Source organism: Rhodamnia argentea, chromosome 9 (genome assembly GCF_020921035.1).
Source record: "Rhodamnia argentea isolate NSW1041297 chromosome 9, ASM2092103v1, whole genome shotgun sequence".
In the NCBI taxonomy this organism is placed as follows: domain Eukaryota; kingdom Viridiplantae; phylum Streptophyta; class Magnoliopsida; order Myrtales; family Myrtaceae; genus Rhodamnia; species Rhodamnia argentea.
Window position 1 is genome coordinate 5,205,434 of NC_063158.1, and position 22,609 is coordinate 5,228,042.

General features: G+C 43.2%; 3 protein-coding genes and 1 non-coding gene across 5 annotated transcripts; 3 read left to right on the forward strand and 1 right to left on the reverse strand.

Moving 5' to 3' along the window:
- The first annotated feature begins 1,298 nt into the window (after window positions 1–1,298).
- LOC115736876 (transcription factor MYC2-like) lies at window positions 1,299–3,696 on the forward strand. Of its 2 annotated transcripts, XM_048285037.1 has the most exons (2): window positions 1,299–2,996; window positions 3,030–3,696. In XM_048285037.1, exons 1-2 carry the CDS (start codon window positions 1,434–1,436, stop codon window positions 3,264–3,266), a joined length of 1,800 nt encoding a protein of 599 aa, XP_048140994.1. In that variant the 5' UTR covers window positions 1,299–1,433; the 3' UTR covers window positions 3,267–3,696. The 2 variants fall into 2 exon arrangements, with proteins under 2 accessions (XP_048140994.1, XP_030524603.1); XM_030668743.2 differs by having other exon boundaries at window positions 1,299–3,696.
- A 2,773-nt stretch (window positions 3,697–6,469) lies between these two features.
- Window positions 6,470–6,554, forward strand: TRNAM-CAU. Its single transcript is given in 2 exon segments — window positions 6,470–6,507; window positions 6,519–6,554. It is a non-coding gene; the product is annotated as a tRNA-Met (tRNA).
- A 2,503-nt stretch (window positions 6,555–9,057) lies between these two features.
- Window positions 9,058–11,305, forward strand: LOC115736878 (protein HAIKU1-like). The gene has a single exon (XM_030668746.2). It carries the CDS (start codon window positions 9,875–9,877, stop codon window positions 10,838–10,840), a length of 966 nt encoding a protein of 321 aa, XP_030524606.1. The 5' UTR covers window positions 9,058–9,874; the 3' UTR covers window positions 10,841–11,305.
- Window positions 11,306–18,211: 6,906 nt separating this feature from the next.
- LOC115736885 (abscisic acid receptor PYR1-like) lies at window positions 18,212–18,976 on the reverse strand. Its single transcript, XM_030668755.2, has one exon. The coding sequence runs from the start codon at window positions 18,917–18,919 to the stop codon at window positions 18,296–18,298; it is 624 nt and encodes a 207-aa protein (XP_030524615.1). The 5' UTR covers window positions 18,920–18,976; the 3' UTR covers window positions 18,212–18,295.
- Between the last annotated feature and the right edge of the window lie 3,633 nt (window positions 18,977–22,609).

The following is a 22,609-nucleotide window of genomic DNA, read 5'->3' on the forward strand; positions in this document are numbered from 1 at the left end:
GTTCGACCGAGTTATTTATGGAAGTCTGTAATATTTGATTAACAAAATTATTCTCAAATCAAATTAGAAGAATATCTTGAGTTGAATATTACCTTCCAAGAACGAGATATCCCGAAGATTGATGGTGTCAAATCAGCAATTGAACGATACTTTGAAGACCTGTCCAACGACTAGTTTGGGGGTAAAGGAGTATAAAAATCCAACGACCAATTTGGGGGTAAAGGAGTATAAAAGGGAGATCCATGGTGACCAGTGAAAAAGAGATCACAACTTATAATTTTAAAATGTTTGAGTTATTCGGATTCATATACTTGTTTTCGAAGGCTATAAGTTCTATCCTTGAGAGGTTTTGTTAGAGTGATTTAGTGTGACATCTCTTGTTACCTTTCAATGATTCATACAATAGAATCCAATCAATCGGTTGTTATCATGAGAGAGTGGACTGAACTTAGGCTTGCTAAAGCCAAACCACTATAAACTTTGCATGCATTTCTCTCTTTCTCTAAGCTCTCTTTATTGCGTTTAGATTTCTGCACGTCTTGTTGTTAAACTTACTCAGTCTGAGTTTAAATTTGTTTAAATTCCGCATTAAATTTTAAAATTGTTTAGAATCACCTATTCATCCCCCACTATGTGATATTGCTAGATACCACAGTGTCGACGTCCGGATTTTGTTCAGATAGATAGGGAAGTAACCACCTCTTATCCATTCTACGAAACTTCCGCCGTCCTCGGCGGAAACCAACATGAGCTACTGCTTCGAGTTGGACTTTGATCAACTTAATAAGCAATCATACCCATTGACTACCAAATGTACCGAGCACAATGTGTTTTACCGATAGATTGCGATGGGGAAAAATTCGACGGGCTTTCTTGTTCCGGTCCGGCCCGGCCCGTCCAGGCCTGTTCGTTTCTCGGGTTCTCGTTCGCGGCTGCTTCTTCGCAGAGGGAAGGAAACCCGGAGCCGGTCAAGAGAAAACGGTCAACGAAACCCGAGATTGGGCACGCGTCCCCCCGGGGCCCCACTCGGCCGAGCCGTGCGCGTCCCACTAGGGACGAGCCGAGTTCCTAATTCTCCGAGCCCCATCCGCCAAGCCATTCAGCTGCTAGTCTCTTGGGGCTGAGCATCGAAGGATTTGGAGCCGGCTCTAGCCGCTCAAGCCGTCACTGACTCGCTCGACGAGCCTTCGAAGAAGCGCCGGCGATGGACCCCAGTCGCCCTCCCTGTCCCACTCCCCACTCGCTCACTCGCCCTTTCTGACTCGCCCGTTCGCTCGCCTTTTTAACGCGACAACCATTTCCAGGAGCTCCACTAGTTCACTCCTCAACTACAATTCAGCTCTCCGGAGCAAAACATCTGGAACCCCCCGAAATCTGTCCGCCTCACCAGCACTTGGAAAGAAAAGGAGCAGCCTTTTGATTCGTTTTGTTCGATGAGTCTGTGGACGGACTACGACAACGCCTCCGCGGCCGATCTCTCCGCCTTCTGGCCGACTCCCCCGCCGCCGGTCACTCCTCCTCCGCCGGCGTTGCTCAATCAGGAGTCGCTGCAGCGGCGGCTCCAGGCCCTGATCGAGGGGGCTCGCGGGAGGGAGTGGGGGGCGGCGGCGGCGTGGACCTACACCATCTTCTGGCAGACCTCTGGCGACTATTCCAACCCTGTTCTCGGTTGGGGCGATGGGTATTACAAGGGCGATACCAAAACCAAAAGCAAGACCACCGCTTGCTTTCCGGCCGAGCAGGAGCACCGTAAGAGGGTCCTCCGCGACCTCAATTCGCTGATTTCCGGGTCCGCGATCGCCGATGATGCGATTGAGGAGGAAGTGACCGACACCGAGTGGTTCTTCTTGCTCTCCATGACCCAGTCGTTTGCCAACGGCGCGGGGTTGCCGGGTCGGGTCTTCTTTGGCTCAAATCCTCTGTGGATCTCGGGGGCCGAGAGATTGGTGAATTGCGGGTGCGAGAGGGCTCGGCAGGCGCAGGTCTTTGGGTTGCAGACCATGGCGTGTGTCCCCGTGTTGAACGGTGTGGTCGAACTGGGTTCCACCGAGCTGATCTTCCAGAGCTCCGATCTGATTAACGGAATTAGAGGGCTATTTAATCTCCCTGATCAGGAAATGGGTTGTGGTAGTAGGGATTTGAACAGCGAGAATGACCCGACGTCTCTTTGGATCTGCGATCCACCTGTCCCGATGGAGATTAACGATCGCTCTATGACATTTCAGATAGAGAACCCCAGTTCAAGCAGTCTTACCGAAAGCCCCAGTGCGATCTGCACCAGAAATGATCAGCAGAGCGGCCAAACCCAGCAGCAAAATGAGGGTTTTTTCACGAAAGAGTTGAACTTTACGGAGTGCGCGATTAATTCGAGTAGCAGAAGCAATGCAGATTCTCATCCTTTGAAGCCGGAATCTATTGAAGTACTGAATTTCGGAGACAGTGGGAGTGGAAGGTTGTTTTCGGGTCATTCACAGGTCGAGGTTGCAGAGGAGACTATGAAGAAAAAGAAGAAGAGGTCGTCTGCTTCAAGCGGTAGCAATGACGAGGAAATGATGTCCTTCACTTCTGGAGTGATTGTGCCTTCTTCAGGAATGTTGAAATCGGTCAGTGGAACGGGGGATTCGGACCATTCGGATGTTGAAGCCTCAGTGGTTAAGGAACCTGAGAGCAGCAAAGTCGTAGAACCTGAAAAGAGGCCGAGGAAGCGGGGTAGAAAACCTGCAAACGGGAGGGAGGAGCCTTTGAACCACGTGGAGGCAGAGAGGCAGAGGAGGGAGAAGCTTAATCAGAGGTTTTACGCCCTAAGGGCTGTGGTTCCGAATGTATCGAAGATGGACAAGGCTTCGTTGCTCGGAGATGCGGTGTCCTATATCAAGGAGCTTAATGCGAACCTACAAGCTGCAGAGTCCGATAAGGAGGATTTGCAGAAGCAGCTGGATGAGCTAAAGAAGCAATCATCAAATAAAGAATGTATCTCTTTGAAGCAAGATCGTAAGGTGGCAAAACCTACAGGAAGTAGGTCCAATGGGATGGTAATTGATGTGAAGATCATGGGTTGGGATGCGGTGATTCGAGTGGAGAGCAGCCGGAAGGATCATCCTGCAGCAAGGTTGATGGTGGCTCTTCAAAAATTGGACTTGGAGTTGCAGCATGCTAGTGTTTCTGTGGTGAACGAGTTCATCATGATCCAGCAAGCCACAGTTAAGATGGGGAGTCAGTTCTACACTCAGGAGCAGCTCAAGGTGGCTCTATTTGCCCAAATCTGAGAAAGTTTGAAGGATTTCGTTCCGTGCGAGTTGGCATCGACTAGACAATGGAATTGAAGTTTCTCCATTGAAAGCGAGAACCTGCGCAATATTGTCAGGTTCCGGGTGGTGCGAACTCTTTGGTCAATGGGCTTTGTTTAGTTGTGTTGTTGCTTCTGGTAGATTGAACTCCTAGATTGCAAGTTGTAGTAAATAGCCTAGTTCTAGCATATAGCAATTTTTTTTTTTTTTTTTCACATTGGATGTCCTGCCGGTCTTCGATGTAAATAGATGTTCCGAAACTGAAACTTCTGGGCTGTTTCCTCAATCCTTTGTTGGCTTGTTCTGCTGTTTGTTGGGTTCAACCGAGATCATGTCCCTTGTACACCAAGCATCCTGTAATCAATGGGCAAGTGTGGCACCGTATATTTATTATTGTCTTCCTGTCAAAGTTCAGAGATTTAAGATCGCTCATAGTGCAACCTCCTGCATTGTGATAATTCTGTTGAGCTCTTCATGTCTCCTCGCATGATGTTGGGTTGTCTGTATCTCGGTTGCAGAGATGTGCAAGTAATGAGCATATACTTATTTTTTGGTCATTTGGAGCTTAACCATATTGATCCTGTAGATTCTATTTGGTGGATGATAATTGGGATCGGCTTTCATGGAACGAGAGAACATGAGCATCTGCATAATTCTTTGGGCTCTGGCATGGTGACTTACACGAGCATATACACTTAGTATTAGGGAGCATCATCAAACATTACGGTGCATAGGATTCTTATTAACTTGGCTTTCTGTCACTCTCTTCACTGCTGAATCACTAGCCTTGTCAAGGCCAATGCCCACGTAATACCCGCTTGTCGATTTCCCTTTTTCTGCACCTTTTCCTAGCCAGGACAAGAGAGTGATCAAAACAAAAGAACTACCTGTGCTTTTCTGGTGGATGCATTGAAGTAAAGATTGCCACTACAGGTGTCCAAATCCAGTGTTCTGGTCCGAAACCTCCAGACGAAAAGGTTGATTTTTGACCTGCGCTATGGAGTACAGATTCCATGGCATTATTGCTCCGTGTCCTACAAAGCCGGAAAAAAAAACAATTATTGGAATCATACAGTATCGGAGGAGCACGGGTGGATTTTTTGTATTATGTTAATGATACTTGGCAAAGCTATGGTGATTTTGGAACATTATGAGCTGCTTTAATAGGAGTTGATGGCCAAAAAGAAGAGGAGTTGGGCACGAATCTGAAATTGCCAAATTGAGGGTTGAGTTGTTTGCCACCCTAAACTTCAGTGGTTCAGCTCATTTCTAGGGATCGAAATGGATGAGAATCAATGCAAAACAGCAAAAACAACAACAACAATAACAACGGAGAATCATCATCCACAAAGTAACCGCCCCCTTCTCCCTTGATCTTTCTCCATCGAACCCTTTGTAATTCTTAAAGATCCCTCCCCATTTCTCTGTCTCTCCGGTAATGGCTTCACTCTTTTTTGCGTGAGGAAAGTCTCGTTTCTCTCCGATCAAAACACCCACTTTCATAGCATAGACTTTCCCAAGCCGCCGTCACGACCCATGAGCCTCAATTGCCTTACCTGCCGTGGCGGGCAGCGGACAAACTCGGACCTCGATTACCGATGTGCCGGAGAAGATAAGCTATCTTGCATGGCGGTCGAGAGGAGCTGGTCCGGCCCTTTGGCCCCGCCACCTTATGAGCACTTCAGGAGCGGGCCTCTGATCGTCGGGGCCAAGACTAGCGCGAAGGGAAGGCACCGTCGGATTCACAGCTCCGGGCCTGTGGCTTTCGGCGGGAGCCGAGGAGTGGGGCCCGAGGGGGAGCCGAGGCTAGTCCGGAGCTGGGGGATGAGGAGGGATTGGAGCTTCGAGGACTTGGAGCAGAGGAGGGACGGCAAGAGGCGAGACGAGACCGCGCATTTGAATTGATATGTGGCTCATTTGACTATATAAAATCCATAAATCTCATGTTTTAGCTCTTCTTCTTCTTCTTCCTCTTTCCATTTTGGTTGCATCCTTGCTCTTTTTAGTGATGTTTTTGACGTGTCTAGTTGAAACACGTTCCATCGTTTGGACAGCCAATCTCACAGAGATTTTCTCAATTGAAAAAACTCACAGTTTTTAGGGGCGTAATATGCACAAAACGAAAGAAAAATGACAAGAGATTTATCGAGCTACTCACATTAAAAAAATGTAGAAAAAAAAAATATGGAAGATTTTTTCGAATATACGTCAATTGTAAGAACCTATCAGAATATCCGCTATGAATACAAAAGCCAATTTCGAATTTTAATTGGACAAACATGAAGAGAGAGGAGCGCTACCGTGTTAGGCATGATTAGTTCTGTTGAATTTGAAGATGAAAAGTTGACCGGTCATCAACATTGAAGATGCAGGCCAAACTCACCATTCGTGATGCTGCAAATCACGCGCGCCTCTATAGAAATTGTTGTATGGTTCCATAACGCCACTTCAGCTGTTGATGTGGCGACCATTTTTCTTCATGGCCACTCGTAATTTGACACGTGTCCGCTGATGTTGAATCAAGTGGGAAAAGAAAAAAATTGCAGATTGAGGTCAGGGAAGATGGAGCTGACCATGTCTGGCCGGTGGCAGCCGCTGACCGGCGAAACCTTTCCCCGTCTCGGCTTCTCGACAAAAGAATTCTCCATCGGTGTTTTTTTTTTATTTATATAATTTGAAGATAGGTGTTAATATTTAAGTAGATGCGAATCGTAGAATGCTTGCCACATCGGGCTAGGAGTCACTCGATATTTTTCTGCACGCCTATATGAACTCCTCCATTAGCTTCATATGCTAAACTACTAAATACGAGGATCGCCACACAAGTCCGAGAAAGAAGCCTTTAATGACTGAGCGAACGTAATCATAGGGTACTTGGCCGGCAAGCCGGTTACCAAGCAATGTTCGAAGCACAGGGCAGCCAAGTAGATAGCAGAAGCTCCCGACGGGGGCCTCTAGCGCTTTTTCGGTAATCCGGTGAGCGGCCTAAATACGTTCCTTATTTTAACATGCCAGTGCCCACATACCCTGTGTCCCCTCAATTTCCAGATAAATATTTTTCATCCTTAGCTGACAAGGAACATCCCCGAGTTTCACGTCACGTAGTCCAGAGGAAGCAGGAAATGGTCAGTAGGGGACATGTTTTCATTGTTATATTTTTGTGTAGGAACTGCTTGCCACGTGGGGTGGTGGCGCAGTTGGCTAGCGCGTAGGTCTCATAGCTTCTGAGTTATCCTGAGGTCGAGAGTTCGAGCCTCTCTCACCCCACTACATCCATTTTCTCCTTCACTTAAGAGAGTTTCAAATTTTGGTTTCTCTATGACAAAATCTAAATGCAGCTAACGATGTCTGTACGTTTGTTTACCTAACTAGCATAACATGTATGTTCTTGTTTACTATTACGAAGTGCTAGTCATATATACGTATGTCTGAATGAATCTTCACCTCACATTCCCTCCTATACGAAAGCTCTTTATTTTAAGCCTAGTTATTCATACCAAATGGCTTCAAAAACCCAGCTTTGTTGACTTTACTGCAAAAGGGTGTCTAAGCAACTGTACCGCATAACCCATTAAGAGCCAACTGACAACGATGTCGAGCTACCAAAACGGAGCGAGGCGGCGACCATTTTCATCCCCTTTGACCGACAACAGATTAGGGTTTTTACGTACCCGATCCGCCTTGTGTACAAGGTTGCGTGTTCGAAGCAAAAGAGCTGCCGGGATGAACCCCGCATTACTAGTTCAATTAACGCTGCAGTCTGCACTTCTTTTCCGCTCTTGACGAGGTTTTTTTATTCAGTCGCTTTCGGGCATCGATCTTGTGGACGATAGAGCTTGCCCCCCTGCCTTTCTTCTTGAATATACCCAGCGAAAGACAACGATGCAAGAAGTGGTCAAAGTCGTGCGAGTATGGAAGTGTCTTGCAAGGCAAGATGGTGTTTCCTCCCCCGAGAGACTTTAGAAATGTCAACATTTGACCTCCCCAAAAACAGAAAGGATTAATATCACACGGAAAAGCCCTAAACTGACACGCTTGTTGTGATAAATTTTTCCCAAATTATTTTTTTTTTTTACTATAAAAAATCCTAAACCGATACACTTGTGACAAATTTACCTCAAACTAGTACATCCGTTACAAATTTACCATCCTTTGGTTTTTATTAAATTTAGCCATCAAATTGCAAAGTTAAATGGCACGTGGCGGTTTACGGGTGTGCCGGTTTATGATTTTTACTCTCTGTTCGTCACGGGTATATCAATTTGAGATTTTTCGTGGTATTAACCAAATTTATCGAAGGGTAAATTTATCCCGAGCATACAAGTTTGCGATTTTTCGTGATAAAAAAAGATTAGTTTAGGGTAAATCCGTCCCCGGTGCACCGGTTCGGGGTTTTTGATAGTCGAAAAAATAGTTTGGGATAAATTTATCACAGGCGTGCGGGTTCGGAGTTTTTCATGATATTAATCCAAAAATAAAATATGGTAGAATGCTTTGGGTCCAAAATTGATTAGAAGCAGTTTGGCTTTGGCTTGTTTATCTCTCCAGCATGTGAAGGGAAATTAGGGGGAGAAATTAAAAATAAATAAATAAATAAACAAATGGGTTTTTTAGGTAGGGGAAGGCCTTGATCTAGATCTTATCTTATAATGAGGAAATTCAAAACTTTAGAATCACAGAGTCATGATGACGCCAGCGTGCCTAACTTTGAACTGTCTATAAAAGTTAATTTTTTCTTTTGGCTAATCCGACCATCTTGCGATAAATTCCCTTTGGAAAGCCACGTTTTCTTTTTAATGAGCCTCATAAACAATGTCGACTACTTATCTTTGTTGGCTTCACTTGGAACTTTTTGCCAAAGTTTTCCGAACTCGTTTTCACTCTTGACCGGATCTTTTCGAGGCGGTGGTAACTATCCGAGGCTGAATGTTGAGGTGCGATGCGCTCGGCGAAGCCTCTCTCATGCGATGTGGGACTCGCGAGATCGCGGCATCGTGCCTAAAAAAGCGACGTTATGCGAAAGCAAGTCAAAATGGATATGCCTTTTCCATTTGAATCTTTGTGTAGGATATATCGACCTCCGTGCATTTCGCCTTTGTTATCGAATGCAGACACCAGGTGCGGGATCAGGGGGAGATAACAAAAGGTATCTCCCCATAGTTTTCCTCTTGGATTCGTAACCTCCATGTGGACTTACAAACATGATGAATGGAGTTCACGAAAGATGTTGGCACTAATCGAACTTATGGATCAAAGTCGCGTGATTCCAACACTTAAAACAACATTTACGAGGAATTGTGAGCATTTACATCAAGAATGACTTTCATTATTTAGAGAGAGAGCGAGATCAAAGTAAACATTCATCGGTAATTGATGGGGAAAATGATATGAATGGTTCATAAATTTTGGTCTAATGTGTAACGTCGTCCTTGAACTTTTTCAATCTGCTCAATATGATTCCTAAATTTTGGTCCGATATTCAATATCATAATTTAATTTTATAAAAATGATTATATGAAGAATTTATCGATCATTTATAGATCATTTATGCTATTATTGCTTCGATGTATCCCGAGCGAGAACGTGGGAAAATCTCTGAAGCGAAAATTAGGGTTTTGGGGTTCCAAATTGTCATTCCTCGGGTCCACAGGCCCCGTCATGCGTTGACTCGGGGAACTCCATTATTACAGAGCAGAGCAGACAGTGAGTTTTGGGGTAAGAATCCGACCGAAAGATAAATTTTTTGGTCAAGAATCCGAAAATGGGAGAAAGATGGAAACAGCGGCGATGATTCCGTATGTTTTGACCGAGGAGGGGAGTGAAGAGAAGAATACGAACCCTCTCGTTTCTCGCTCATGCGTAGCTTCGCCGTAAGCTGCGAATGGAGCTTCGAGTCTTCGACCCCACAGGCGCACCACGTCACCGTCCCGCTCTCACGCCGTTGTTCCTATCTCTTTCGCGCACCTAAAATTATCATTCATTCATTTCGTTGTTGACTCTCTCTCTCATCCCCTCCCCCTCTCTCCCGTCTCTAGGGTTTCCCGTATTCTCCTCTTCCCTGCTTCTGACTACTCTAGACACAGACCCGAGCGGTCTGAGAAGATATTCTTTTTGCCAATCGAAGACCCGAGTGACCGCTTTCGATCTTCACTTCCAGGTTCGGAAGCAAGTGGGTCTTTGGAGTTGGTCAGATTCTTGCTGCCGCCGAGGTTAGAATCTTGGTCGCGTTCCTACGATTCAGCTGCTCTTAGCTTTCTGTTTTTGTGGGGTAGAGATTTGGATGTTATGCTCGGGTTGTTAGACTAGTGCTGTCTGGAGCTCAAGTTCGAATCTTTGCTTGTTGATTGGGGGAAAGGTATTTGGAGGCTTTTTGGTTTCTTCGTGGGTGCTTCCGATATTGGGGATATTTGAAGATGCGAAGCTGAATCAATCTGATCATTGAATACCCAGTGAAAATGCTAGCTCTTTGGAGTTATAGCCCTGTTTGTTGTGGCTTATGAATGGTTAAACATCCCGGGAACGGGAGGTTGATGAGCGATTGACGAGCGTGTGTGGCTTCTGGTGATTACAATTTTGGGATCTCGAAAATGGACAGCTCTAGGAACAGGCAGAATGATCCTTTGGGTGTGAACAAGATGGGCAAGAACATAAAGAAGAGCCCATTACACCAGCCAAACTTCCCCAACAACAGTAACAGTAACACCACCACCTCCACGAATAACAACCCAAATAATGCCGCCAGGCAACAGCCGCAGCCTCAAGTTTACAACATCAGCAAGAATGATTTCCGCAGCATTGTTCAGCAATTGACGGGTTCCCCTTCGCAAGATCCCTTGCCTAGACCTCCCAACAATCCCCCAAAAACACCGAGCATGCGGCTGCAGAAGATTCGCCCGCCCCCCTTGGGGCCTATGAACAGGCCCCATATTCCCCCTCCTGCTGCAGTTCCTGTGGCTCCGCCTCCAGTTCCCTACAACAGCAGCTTCGTTCGGCCTCCTCAATATGGTCAGCCGTCGCCAACACCTTTGCCGCCTATGGAACCTCGGGACCCATTTATGCAGAACACAACCGATTCTCCTATCTCTGCATACATGCGATACTTACAGACTTCAATGTTGGATCCTAGTCCAACCCAAGCTCCACCTCATTTTCCGCATCAAGCTCCAGGCCAAGTTCAGAATCATCCACCACAATCTGGTTTGCTTCACAATCCTCATCTTCCTGCGCCAAGAATGAATGGTCCAATGCCACCTATGACCAATTTTCCTTCTCCTCAGATGAATGGTCCCGCACTTTTGCCCTCTCCGACTTCTCAATTCCTCCTACCATCGCCAACCAGTTACTTTAATTTGTTGTCTCCAAGATCGCCTTATCCTTTGCTTTCGCCTGGGTTCCAGTTTCCTCCCCCTTTGACGCCCAACTTTTCGTTTTCACCGGCCACTCAGACAGGGATTTTGGGCCCAGCTCCTCAGCCACCACCTTCACCTGGGCTTGCATTTCCGCTGTCTCCTTCAGGTTTCTTTGCAATCCCAAGCCCAAGGTGGAGGATGTAATAGTTTTTCTTGTTTTTGAGCAAAATTGCGGGCTGCAAGTTCTCCACTGAAGGTCTTTGCAGTGATGGATCCGGTGCTTTCGCCACATATACTGTGGATTCATCTGCTTGTGGAAGCTTCCACTGTGAAAACTTTATGTATGATTGTCATGTAAGAGGTTCTGTGTAATTTGAAGTCCTTTTTGTTTATGTTCATTTTCTTCACTTTTGCCTGTATCGACACCCATTTTGTAGCTTTTTCTTTATTCCCGGTGACTTGGATATATTAACAGCTGCAAAAGTTTAATTTAGCTGGTGGACTAGTTCGCTTTAGGTGATATAGGAGATTACATCATGCAAATGGCAATTTGGCAATGTGTAGCATGAAAGAGTCTGACTTCGATTGAAATGGAGGTAGGAATTAGGTCCTGTACTGAGAAGAATTCCAGTTTATTGTAATAATACTGATATAGTCTTTGTTTCCATGGGATCTGCTCTTCTTTTGATTGGTCCATACCTTGAATTTTCATTGCCGTGTTGTTCTTATAATCCCCTTCATGATAATTATGATTCCCGGGTTCCATTTCATGTCATCTTTCTATTTTCTAGCTTCCTATGGTTCTATCTTCATATATTCACAAAATGAAATAAGAGAACGTGGAGGAACAATTCTTTAGTTTTCATCTTGCGGTAACTGCAAGTAGGGGGAGGTGCAATGTAGATGTTGGATCTGAAACCTCTCGGTTCTTGATCAGGGATAACCACCCTTAGGCCAATGCCTTGCTTCTGTGTTCTTATCGGCGAAGAAATGAGTTACGCGAGCATTGAAAAAGGTATCTCTAAATTGTGTTGTTGAAGAAAGGATAGACTCAAGGGTGAGGAACTAGCAATTTTCGGTCTCCAATTGGAGTAGTTCTAGTTTTACCTGTTATTCGCCGCTTTGGTCACTCGAGCTTCTTAGAGCCCTGACTGGATCAAATTGAACTGAAATCTGGGTATCCGTCAAGTGGAACTTCTTTCCTTGTGTTTGATTGACGTTGAGGATGTAAAGTTCATTCTCATTTGACACTATGCATTGGCCATTACATTTCGCCGTTTTGCGTTTAATGTGTATATGCTACATTGGCTAACCATGTCCAAGCTTCTGTTGTAGTACTGCCAACATGTTTAAGCAGATGAAGATATTACTCAATATCTGGGATCGATGTGATTATGTCAAATTTCTTGTCTACAAAGTGTGTCTTCTGCTCCTGGATCTTTGGCAAAATGAGTGCCTCTGCTATCTGAGTGTGAGGCCTTGGCGGTGCATCATGTCGACATTTATGTAAATGTACCGAGTTAGCTGGCTCTAACATGTTGAGATGCAGTTTAAGTTTTGGTATCTGTATGCTTATACTGATAAACATCGCGTAGGGCATGCGACTAGCTTGCACTCCCAGCGTAGATAATATGGATTCACATATGTTTTGACGAGTCGCCCAAGTAGTCCTATAAACTTTTGGGTCTGAGTCTTGTGAAGAGTTCGTTGCGGTGTTTACTGGTGGACTAGGCTGAGTGCCTGAGGGCCATCATTTGCGCTGGTCATTGACACTTACGGCCAGGTGGTTTTGATCATTCATTCATGTGATTAGGCTTCCAGGCTTTGGACGGAAGGCAGGGGAAGTTAAGATGTGTCTAGGGACTATCTGTTGATTAATGTTCCTTAAACTAAGCCGACATGCTGTGGCTCAGAATGTTCTCATTTTCGCAAAGATCGGCACGTCCTATTAATTCGGGTTCTTAAACCTGACGAAGCATGCGTTGAGTCCTGTAAATCTTCAGGCATCGCAGAACCGAAAGATATGAAATCCGGGTGGCGTCAGATTTCGCTCCAGGAAGAAGAACGCAGTTTGACCTTAGCACAAGAGGATACTTCTACTAATGATACTTTTCACCAGGATTTTGTATCCTTTTTTTTTTTTTTTTTTTTTTTTTTTTGAGATTGGGGGCTTCGGAGGGATTATACTCTCAAGTTTGCTCACCTCGAAATGTAAGGGAACCATAAATATTTTCTCTCTTCTATGCGTCTTACCGTGTCTATAAAATATACCGCTTTTAGTAACTTGTCATGTGAACATTTGTTCTCTTTAAATGGGTAAAAGAACACTTTTTTCTTGTTGATTTTGACTTGTTTCCATATTTTCTCTCTTTTTTTGAACTTGCCATATTTTGTTTGATTTTTTGAGTACCATTTCTGCAATTTATTAAGGGTCCGTATGGTAACATTCCAAAAAAAGTGTTTTTACTCCCAAAGTATTCCCGTAACACTTTGGAAACGGAAACGCGTATGGTAAAAAATTGTTCCAAAAGTGTTCCGGGGAACACTTTTGAGAAATAAAAATACTTTTGGAACAAAAATGAGAAACAACAAAATCTTGTTTCTGGGTTTTGGAACACTTTTTAGAAACAACTTGAGGAGGAGCTTGTACAAGCCATCATTGCTCACCATCGTCGGTGAGGAGTTGAAGTGGCCGCCGCCGCCGTCGGTTGTAGATCCTTCCTTTTGATGAAAAAAGTGTTTTTTTTTTGTACTTGCCAAACGCGTTTTCGTTCCCGAAAATCGTAGCCGGGAACAGAAACACAAAAAAATATTTCTATTCCAAATATGTTCCCAAGAACAAAAACGTTACCATACGGACCCTAAATTGTAAACATGACATACTTTTTCAATCGTTCAAAATGCATGATTTGCGTTGGTTTTCACTACAACATTACTAACATTATCCCAGCATCTCGTCGCAAAAAACCGTAAATTCTTTTTCAGATACAATTTTCGGATTGAAGTATATTACGTTATTCTTAAGAATTTTCTCGATAGTTAAGCTGAGAAAAGTAGTATATTAATCCTGGATATGGTTATGACCATGGCATGTTATAATTTTTTTTGTTTTTCGTCTGTTTCATGTTATTAATAGGCACGCTTGTCCTAATTGCCGCTATTTTTTTTTTTTGCAATGATATCATTTATAACGAGCAGACTATTAAGTTTAAGTTCATTTTAACTTTAAAAAATGCTTGAAGAGGGAAAGCGAGATTTAATTTTTCTTAAGCAAAACCATGTCATCTCTTATGCAATTGAGATATCCATTTCCCAACAATGCATTCATTTGTTATGTTTGATAACTAAACTAATATCGTCCCATATATGCTAAGATCCAACCCGGTTTAAATTCTCACTTCTACCCAAAAAGGAATTCAGATTTATACGGGAAAATTACCAAAAAGTCCTAAACCTATTGCAATTGTGCCGATTTAGTCCTAAGCTTTTTTTTTTTTTTTTTTGCCGATTCAATCCTAAACCTTTTGCAATTGTGCCAATTCGGTACATCCGGCGATGGCAAGGCCGAGTCTCGCCTCGTCAACTACGGCTTGGCGAGGCTTAGCCTCGCCTGGCTATGGTGAGAGCCTTGCCGATCGACCTGCGGCCGGTCGTCAAGGTCCGACGATCGACTTGGAGGTGGAACGGCGAAGGGGAAGGGGAAAGGGAAGAAAAAACCAAGAAAATAAAAAAAAATCAAAAGAAAATAAATAGATTCAAAAAAAATATTAAAATAGTAGGTACACGTCAATGGCAACCGGCCAAAATTTTTCAAATATACTAAATTGGTACAATTGCAAAAGGTATAGAACTAACTCGACAAGAAAAAGAAAGGTTTATGACTGAATCGGCACGGTTGCAATAGGTTTAAGGCTTTTTTGGTGTTTCTCCCGATTTACACCGTTGAGCTCTACTCTTTCCAGTCATGACTTGATTCTCGATTCAAGGTTTTATCCTTGTTTTGTTTAAGCGAAAAACCATCATCGACTTTTCCATCAAGTTTTTGGAAATACCGTAATTTTTGCCAAAACCCGACGAGGTTTCAAATGACTTCAAATGCGCGAATTGTCGGGAGTATCGAGTATCGGATAAATAGCAAAACCTAAAAGAATGCTAAAAAAAAAAAAGACACCGAACCCTATTTAGATCCTTAACTGATCTCTTCTCAGCTCACCCTTTCCCATGGCAAGATCTTATTATGGAAGGGGATTTTTCCCATGAACTCAAATATCAATCTTCAACATCAATTCTAGAAATTGATCGTCACTACCTCAAATGTGCTTTCGCGCAAATTTGAAAGAGAGATTTTTGAGAGTGGCACCCACAAAGACAAAACAGCCCCAATCAAAACAAGCAAATCTCTAATTCTCATTAACTGCCCCCACCTTAAATTCCCCCGCAATACTCCCCAACCTCATTGGCTAATCCAAGACCCTTTCTTTCTCTCGTGGGCTCCAACTCTTTTGCCCTCCAAAAAGGACCAATCGCTGGCTAAAGAACTGAGAGAAAAAAAAATTGCAATTAAGGACAAGGAATCTTGAAAAACCCACCAATAAAAAAAGCTGGCTTTTGTAGCTTCTTCCTTTCCTTTTCATTTGCTTCCCCCCACCCCTTTTATTGTATGAACAACAAGTTGGCAACTTGCGGGGAAAAACTCGCTTTGAATAAGCCATTTGGCCTACCATAGAGGAGAAAAAAGGAAAGAAACGAAGGTCGCTTTCGCTCGAGACTTTCCTTATCATGGGGTTAAGTGCTCTTCCGATAGTCTTTGACGCGGCCTTCACTATTCAAATGCTCCTCTCTGAAGTGAATCGCCACGAGAACTAAAATGAATCGCCACGAAAGCTCTACGACCGATTGTCTGCGACGTACGCATTCAAACTCATTCCGATGTACAAAGTCGAGTTTTGAAATGGATGAATATTTGGAAAGCAATAGAAAAACTATACATCTTTTTCGCACGCATCATGATCGATCCCCGTCCAATGAATTAGTTCGATTTTGCTCGAAGGGCGGACGATGCGGTTAACTTGTGCATTTTCCCCTTCTGTTGAGTGTGATTGCTGCTTTGCGTGCAGACGAGTGGATCTTCTAAAAGCACTTGACTTGCTGTGGCAATCCACAGGAGGAAGGAGTTGGACCACGAGAGAGTGCCTGGAATGGCCCCCCCCCCGCCCAAACCACCTCACCAGTTCTCACCATCCAATCAAAGTGATGAATAAGATTCTGAACTTGCCAGACAATGCCTACTGACCTTTTCTTGTCCAAGAGCAAAGCATCTCTTCCACCACAAGAAATGGGGAGCTGGCATCAACGGCTGAAGAAGCTACGTTCAGACATTTCGATCCTGCAACTTGAGGCCCCGCATGTACGTGGGAAGAGATTCATGGCAGTGAAAAGTGGATGACCATTTCCTACTGTTGATAAGAAAAGGTAAGCTCCATGAAGTAGGCGCTCCGATGGAACAAAACCTTACGTGTAGTTGCTTATCGAGCCGGGGCAAACCAGGTCAATGGAAAGAGGCACCACGGCGCAAACTTGGAGGATCTGTTAGGATTAGACACAATAATTTTTTGCTAAATAGAGAGTAAAAAACAAGAGAAAGATATCATAAACTTCAATAGTCGAGAAAATTTTAGATCACTCGGTAGCTATTCATAAGCTGAAACTCAAACTATCAATAAAGTACGGATCCAAATTACGAAAATCCTCCGGCAGCCTAGAGTTGCTGCTCCTTGCGCGACTCTCATTGAGATCATGAAAAGTATGTATCACACCTTCAACAAGAACACAGAAATTGAGATGCGAGAAGATGGTCATGCGTTTTGTCTCCATGTAGACAAAAAGAAGGGGTAATGTGGGATTGTGGGTCAGCATCAGCATCGGCAGGAGCAAAAAGACATGAAAGGAAGTTTGACAATCTGGGATATAACATCTTTAAAAAGTCTTTTCAGCAAACTTTGGATAACGTTTCTTGATTCACATGCGGACCCCAGATCTTACTAGTCGTGACACAGATCTCTTCTCCACCCCCGCGCCCCCCAACTTGCCATATGCAGTTAATGTGTGCCCCATCACCGCCAGCTATCTGACATTTGTCTGGCATCGAAAAAGCATTTAGCTTTGCTTCCGCCTCAATTCAAGCAAGCAAGGAAAAAGGGAAAAAAAAACGGCTCTTGCTCGTTCTTGTTTTGGATGTGTCCCCAAGCTAAACTCTGCAAAGCTCAAGTCGATGTCCCCCCGCATCAAGCCAACAACTACTGAGGATGAAATTTGGATTTGCTTCATTAATTTTCAAACCCATGCATGAATCAACTGATGATCAGAGATGTTAAGGATCCAAATCGTAAAGAGACCCCACCAGCCACCAACCGAAGCATCAGATCATAGCATCGACCCCCCGACCGTACTCATCGTGAACGCACGATCATGTTAGTTCAGTGATTCTAATCTCTCTCCAAGAGAAATCAAAGCCTCTTGCCTCCTTTTTTCCATCAACCTATGATGATTCCTCTGAATGGAAGAAGACGCGGGAAGGGGGAAGGGGGAAGGGACTTACCAGAAACGCAGGCGCGCCTCCTTTTCTGAGCATTTTTCTTGCCTTTTCAGCCTTCCCTAGAAATTCCTCACTACCAACACTGCTTCCCCTCTCTCTCTCTCTCTCTCTCTCTCTCTCTCTGTGTGACAGACAGACCCCACAAGAGGTTAAAGAAAGAACAAATACTGATGGTACGCTGTCCAGTTTGTACCCACAGATTCTTCTGGCTCCAACTTGAACGAATTCAGCTGTCCAACTTTCAGCCCTTCACACCCATTTTCCATCTCTGTTCGACCTGTGTCCCCACCATTCTCGGGGGGGGGGATGGAGATATAAGCTGGTAATTGAGCGCACCTTCAATGTCAATGCCAACGCAAGGATCGACCAAATTCTACTCAACAGAAGGGAGAAAGCCATTAATGGTGCCCTCTTCTGGGTACTGGTTCTAGACTTCTAGCCCACTTCACAAGTGAAAAGAGAGGGAGGAAAGATTGAAACCAGATGGAACCGTTCACATGCATGTCTAACTACAAATCTCTGAACCTACCCATGATGGAATAACCCCACATTATAGCAGTTAAACCATCCGTTTGGAAATTGCTCGCACTAACCGCAACAACAAGAACAAGAAACCACTACCACCCCCATAGCAGAAAAGGTTTAGAAAACAAAAAAGATAGGACCTTTAGTCCAGACGATCTTGATTCTTGAGAGCTTCAATTTGTTTCCACAGCGAAAAGAATTTACAGAAACAGGCAACAAGAATATAACATTTCTGTACACATTGCATCACTTTGACTAATCTAAACCAAATCTGCATTACGCTTTTGACTTGATCTTGATTTCTCTCACAAATTTCTCTTGCCTCAACGCCCCCAAATGCGACCTGACCCTCACTAAATCAGCTCCGTCTCAATCTCACTCACATGTGCGTGTAGGGAGAGAGGTCAAAAAAGCAAAAGAAAAGAGTTTCGCATCTCGTGAATCCTTTTTTCAAGAAAAGAAGAAAAATCACGGGAAGAAAAGAGGAGGAACTATCGTGGGGATCTTTTTAAAAAAGTATGCCTGAGTCGTCGGCCGCGTCACCGCCGGCCACGAGCCATCCCTTCGGCGACGGACGCCAGCTTCTGCAGATTCAGCTTCACGACGGTGTCGGCGAAGAGGCGCGTGTCCTCCTCGGTGTTCCCTTCCGGCACGTCCACCACGTAAGACTCCAACACCGCCGTCCAGATCTCCCCCGTCCTCCCCGCCTCGTGCACCGTCGTCACCGAGCGGTAGTTCCTCAGCCTGTGCTCGCCGCCGATGATGCTGAACCCCGCGACCTGGCGCTCGTCGTCGAGCACGTCCAGCCTCTCCGTGCTGGTCTCCGCCGGCAGGCCCGATATGACGCTGACGTCGCGCGTCGAGCCGACGGCGAGCGCGAAGCCCTCGGGGACGGAGCAGCTCTTGATGAAGTGCTTGTAGACCTGGGGCCTGTCGAAGCGGCGGACGATGGACCAGACGGTGGCGCGTGGGGCGTGGATGCGCTGGCCCAGGAGGGAGGAGCACTGGCCCGGGCGGAGCGTGTAGGTGTGGAACTCGTCGACGAACGGGGCTAGCTCGGCGAACTCGTCCTGGGTCAACCCGGCGGGGACCTTCAGGTGGTGGGTCGTGGTGTGTTCTTGCGTTTCTTGAGATGTCTCGCCTTCGCCTTTCTCCTCCTCCATTGAAGAGCCTGTAGAGAGAGAGAGAGAGAAGAGAGAGACTTTTGTATTCTGTACGGGAAGAGAGCAGAGGGTGGAACTGGGGAATGAGAGAGGAAGGGTTTTGTTTTTATTTGGCTTTGGCTTTCGCTAATATATTAAATCATTTTTTTTCATATTGCTGGTTCTTTAATTTATTGATTTATTTGAGATGCTGGTTTGTAAAAATATTAGAAGAAATTTTCATTATGATTTATATCATGGAAAATCCAAACTGGTACATCTGTGACAAATTTACTGTAAATTAATTTTTTTTTACCATGAAAAATTTCAAACCAATACGCGTGTGACAAATTTGCCCCAAGCTTTTTTTTTTTTTACTACCAAAAATCATAAACTGGTACTTTTGTAATAAATTTACCATAAACTAATCTTTTTTATCAAGAAAAATCACAGACTAGTACATACGTGACAAATTTACCATCCGTTAAATTGGATTAATATCACAAAAAATCCCAAATTGATAAAACATGTGACAAACAGAGGGTAAAAATCACAAAATGGTACACCCGCAAATTGCCACATGATATCCAACTTAACAATTTAACTATTAGATATTGGGATAAATTTGTCACAAGTGTACTAATTTATGATATTTGATGGTCAAAAAAATAATTTGAGGTAAATTTATCACAGGTATACTAGTTTGCGATTTTTCATGGTATTAACTCTTTTATTTATTTGTTTGTTTAGGTGTTTGTTTGTAATAATATTAGAAGAAATTTATTTTATTTTATTTTTCGTTTGGGGGGAGTGTTGGGGGGTTGCTGAAAAATGTCAACATGGTGAAGTGTACATGTGGTGGGTCGTGTCGTGGCACATCTTGACACATCATTCTGAAGTGGATTCTAAAGCTGTTATTTTAATTTCTTGTTAAGCTGGCAAATAAGCCTAAAATTCTCTATAAAAAAAATCCCCAACTTCATGTTCGATCCGAATTCTGCCCTTTAACTTCCTTTTATCTAAAACAAATCCCTGGTAACATTTGCCCCACCCGGTCGAAAATCGTTACTGATTTTTTCGAGATTATCAACATCGAAAGGTGATTATTGTTCCATAGGGTGTTGGTTAAGACGCGAGTTCTCATAATGAACCTCTCATTGGCCCTGATATTGACAGTTCTAAGGAAATTAGCGGGGATTTTCAGACTTGTGGCAGATCTCCTTTCACATCGATCTTTTTATGACAATTTTCCCCGTCAATCAAAGCTGGCGCTTGAAGAACGTCGGTAGAGACCGAATAATTTTAAGGGAAGCTAGATGTATTAGATCGCGTTAGGTCCATATGCCTTGAATTTAAGATGTCATCCAACATTAAAATGTTCAGCTCACTCGGGACTTGAATTCTTCTGTTTTCAGCATCAAAGTTTTTGGCGGACTTCTATGTTGTCGTTCTTAGAATTTAGCCATGCGTGTAATCCAAATACATTTCGTCTTGTGAATAAATTTAAACCGTAGACAAGGTCAAAATATTAATACTGCAAAACCCCCCCGCTGTTTTCCACGTCGACGTTGGACAACATAAATAAATCGAATAAATCTACTCCAAACTTCCTTTTTTTTATAAAAGGCAAACATGGCTAAATTCTAAGAACGACAACATAGAAGTTCGCTAAAAACTTTGATGCTGAAAACAGAAGAATTCAAGTCCCGGTGAGCTGAACATTTTAATGTTGGATGACATCTTAAATTCAAGGCACATCGACCTAATGCGATCCAATGCGTCTAGCTTCCCTTAAAATTATTCGATCTCTACCGACGTTCTTCAAGCGCCAGCTTTGATTGATGGGAAAAATTGTCAAAAAAAGTCACAAAACCTCATACATTTTTGCGAATTCATTCCTAAACCTTTTAAGTTTATTGGTTCATGTATTGCTAATTCAGTCTTATTGGCTGAAAATAACCGATGTGGATGACAGTGCTAACGTAGATAATTTTTAAATAATATTTATTTATTTATTTATTTATCTTTTTTTTTTTCCTTGGTTTCTTCCCTCCGACATCGAGAGAGGACCGTCCGCACTAGCGAAGGGCATGGGTGGCCCTCCCCCCGACTCTAGAGGGAAAAAAAGCAAGGAAAAAAGGAAAAAGGAAAAAAAAAATAAACTATTCAAAAGATATTAAAATATTGTTAAATATTAGTAAAATTTGTCAACGTCGGTATCGGCAATGTCACATAGGATGGCTGGCGTCCACGACAGCGATTTTCAGCCAATAGGACTGAATTGGCAAAATATGAAAAAATTTATGATCGAATTGATAAAAGTTTAAAAGGTTTAGAATTTTTTGATAATTTGTTTTTCTTGATTAATGAATATCTAATTCGATAACGAAGATATTCAGCAGTTCAGTTCGATTTTCAAAATTTCAATGAAGCACACATAATCACAAAGTGCATTTATAAAGTGGAGATTTTTTTAATAAAAAATTTGTTTAACAAGTGCTCCTATGCGTCAATGGAATAAGACGAAATGAGGCCAAAGATAATAGGACTAACATTGATGTTATTTCTTCAGGTAAATTCACGGACATGTCAAATGTAATGTGCCCTTAAGAGCCCTTCCGTGTCGTGACTAAACCTTCTTAATGAATGATTTACAAATCATTTTTCTATAAACAATCGCTCGTATCGCTTGAAATAATTAGCTAATAAAAAGAGTTTTCATTCTCGACTAAATATTTTCATGGGCGATGGAATTACTTTTCGCTCATTTATTTTTGTAAATAATACAAACGATGGCTTTTAGGAAAATGTTTTCCAACGAAACGAACGCATTCCGAGGCTCCGTTTGTTTCCCGAGAAGTGAATGATATGAAATTTTCAGAAAACGGCCACTTGGACCGCTTACAAAAATTAATTGACAAAAAGAATTTTTATCGTCCACGAAAATATTTAATTATAAATTATGGTTGATAACGAGAGCATTTTTTATGCACTCTTTATTTCAAGTAATGTCAGAGATCATTTTCAAGAAAATAATTTTAAAATTATTTATTTTTCGTAAAATAAATGAACGCGAACCCTTAAAAGGTGGCGCCGCCATGTTACGACAAGACAACGGAATCTAGTACGGTACACATGTTGTATCGCTGAAATTTCAAGTGCCGTAGTGCGTAACTGCATGGTGCTTCTTAGTGGGCTCGACAATCTAAGGTGCATTTTTTTTCCTTTTTAATAGCAAAAACGTCCGAAGTCCACGTGGCAGAAAATTATGCATTCGAGGGACCTGATGACACTGTCATGAAGATTTGGGCTTCGATTGAAAGGATGGACGGGGAAAAAGATGTTTGGTACAGAAATTCCAAAACAGCCCAACTAGCATGCCTATGAAAATGTCGTTTTTCACAACAATTATCCTCTGATCCTTCTGTTTTTTAACAGAAAATGTCATTTTCTTCCCACAAAATCCACGAGCCCCCCCAAGTTGTCATACTTCGCCTGAAGCACTCTGAACTAATTGAAAACGCAAAGTTATTTATAAATCTTAAGCAATGTGCTAAAATGAGTTTACAAGGAGGGACGATATGGTATTATCAATGTCCGGTTCTGCTTAGAGGTGTGCGAATAATGTTTCCAATAACAAAGCTACACAAACTAATCATTTGCTCAAAAGTGAAATATTTTTTTTGGTGCTTTCCTTAAACGATCATTTCG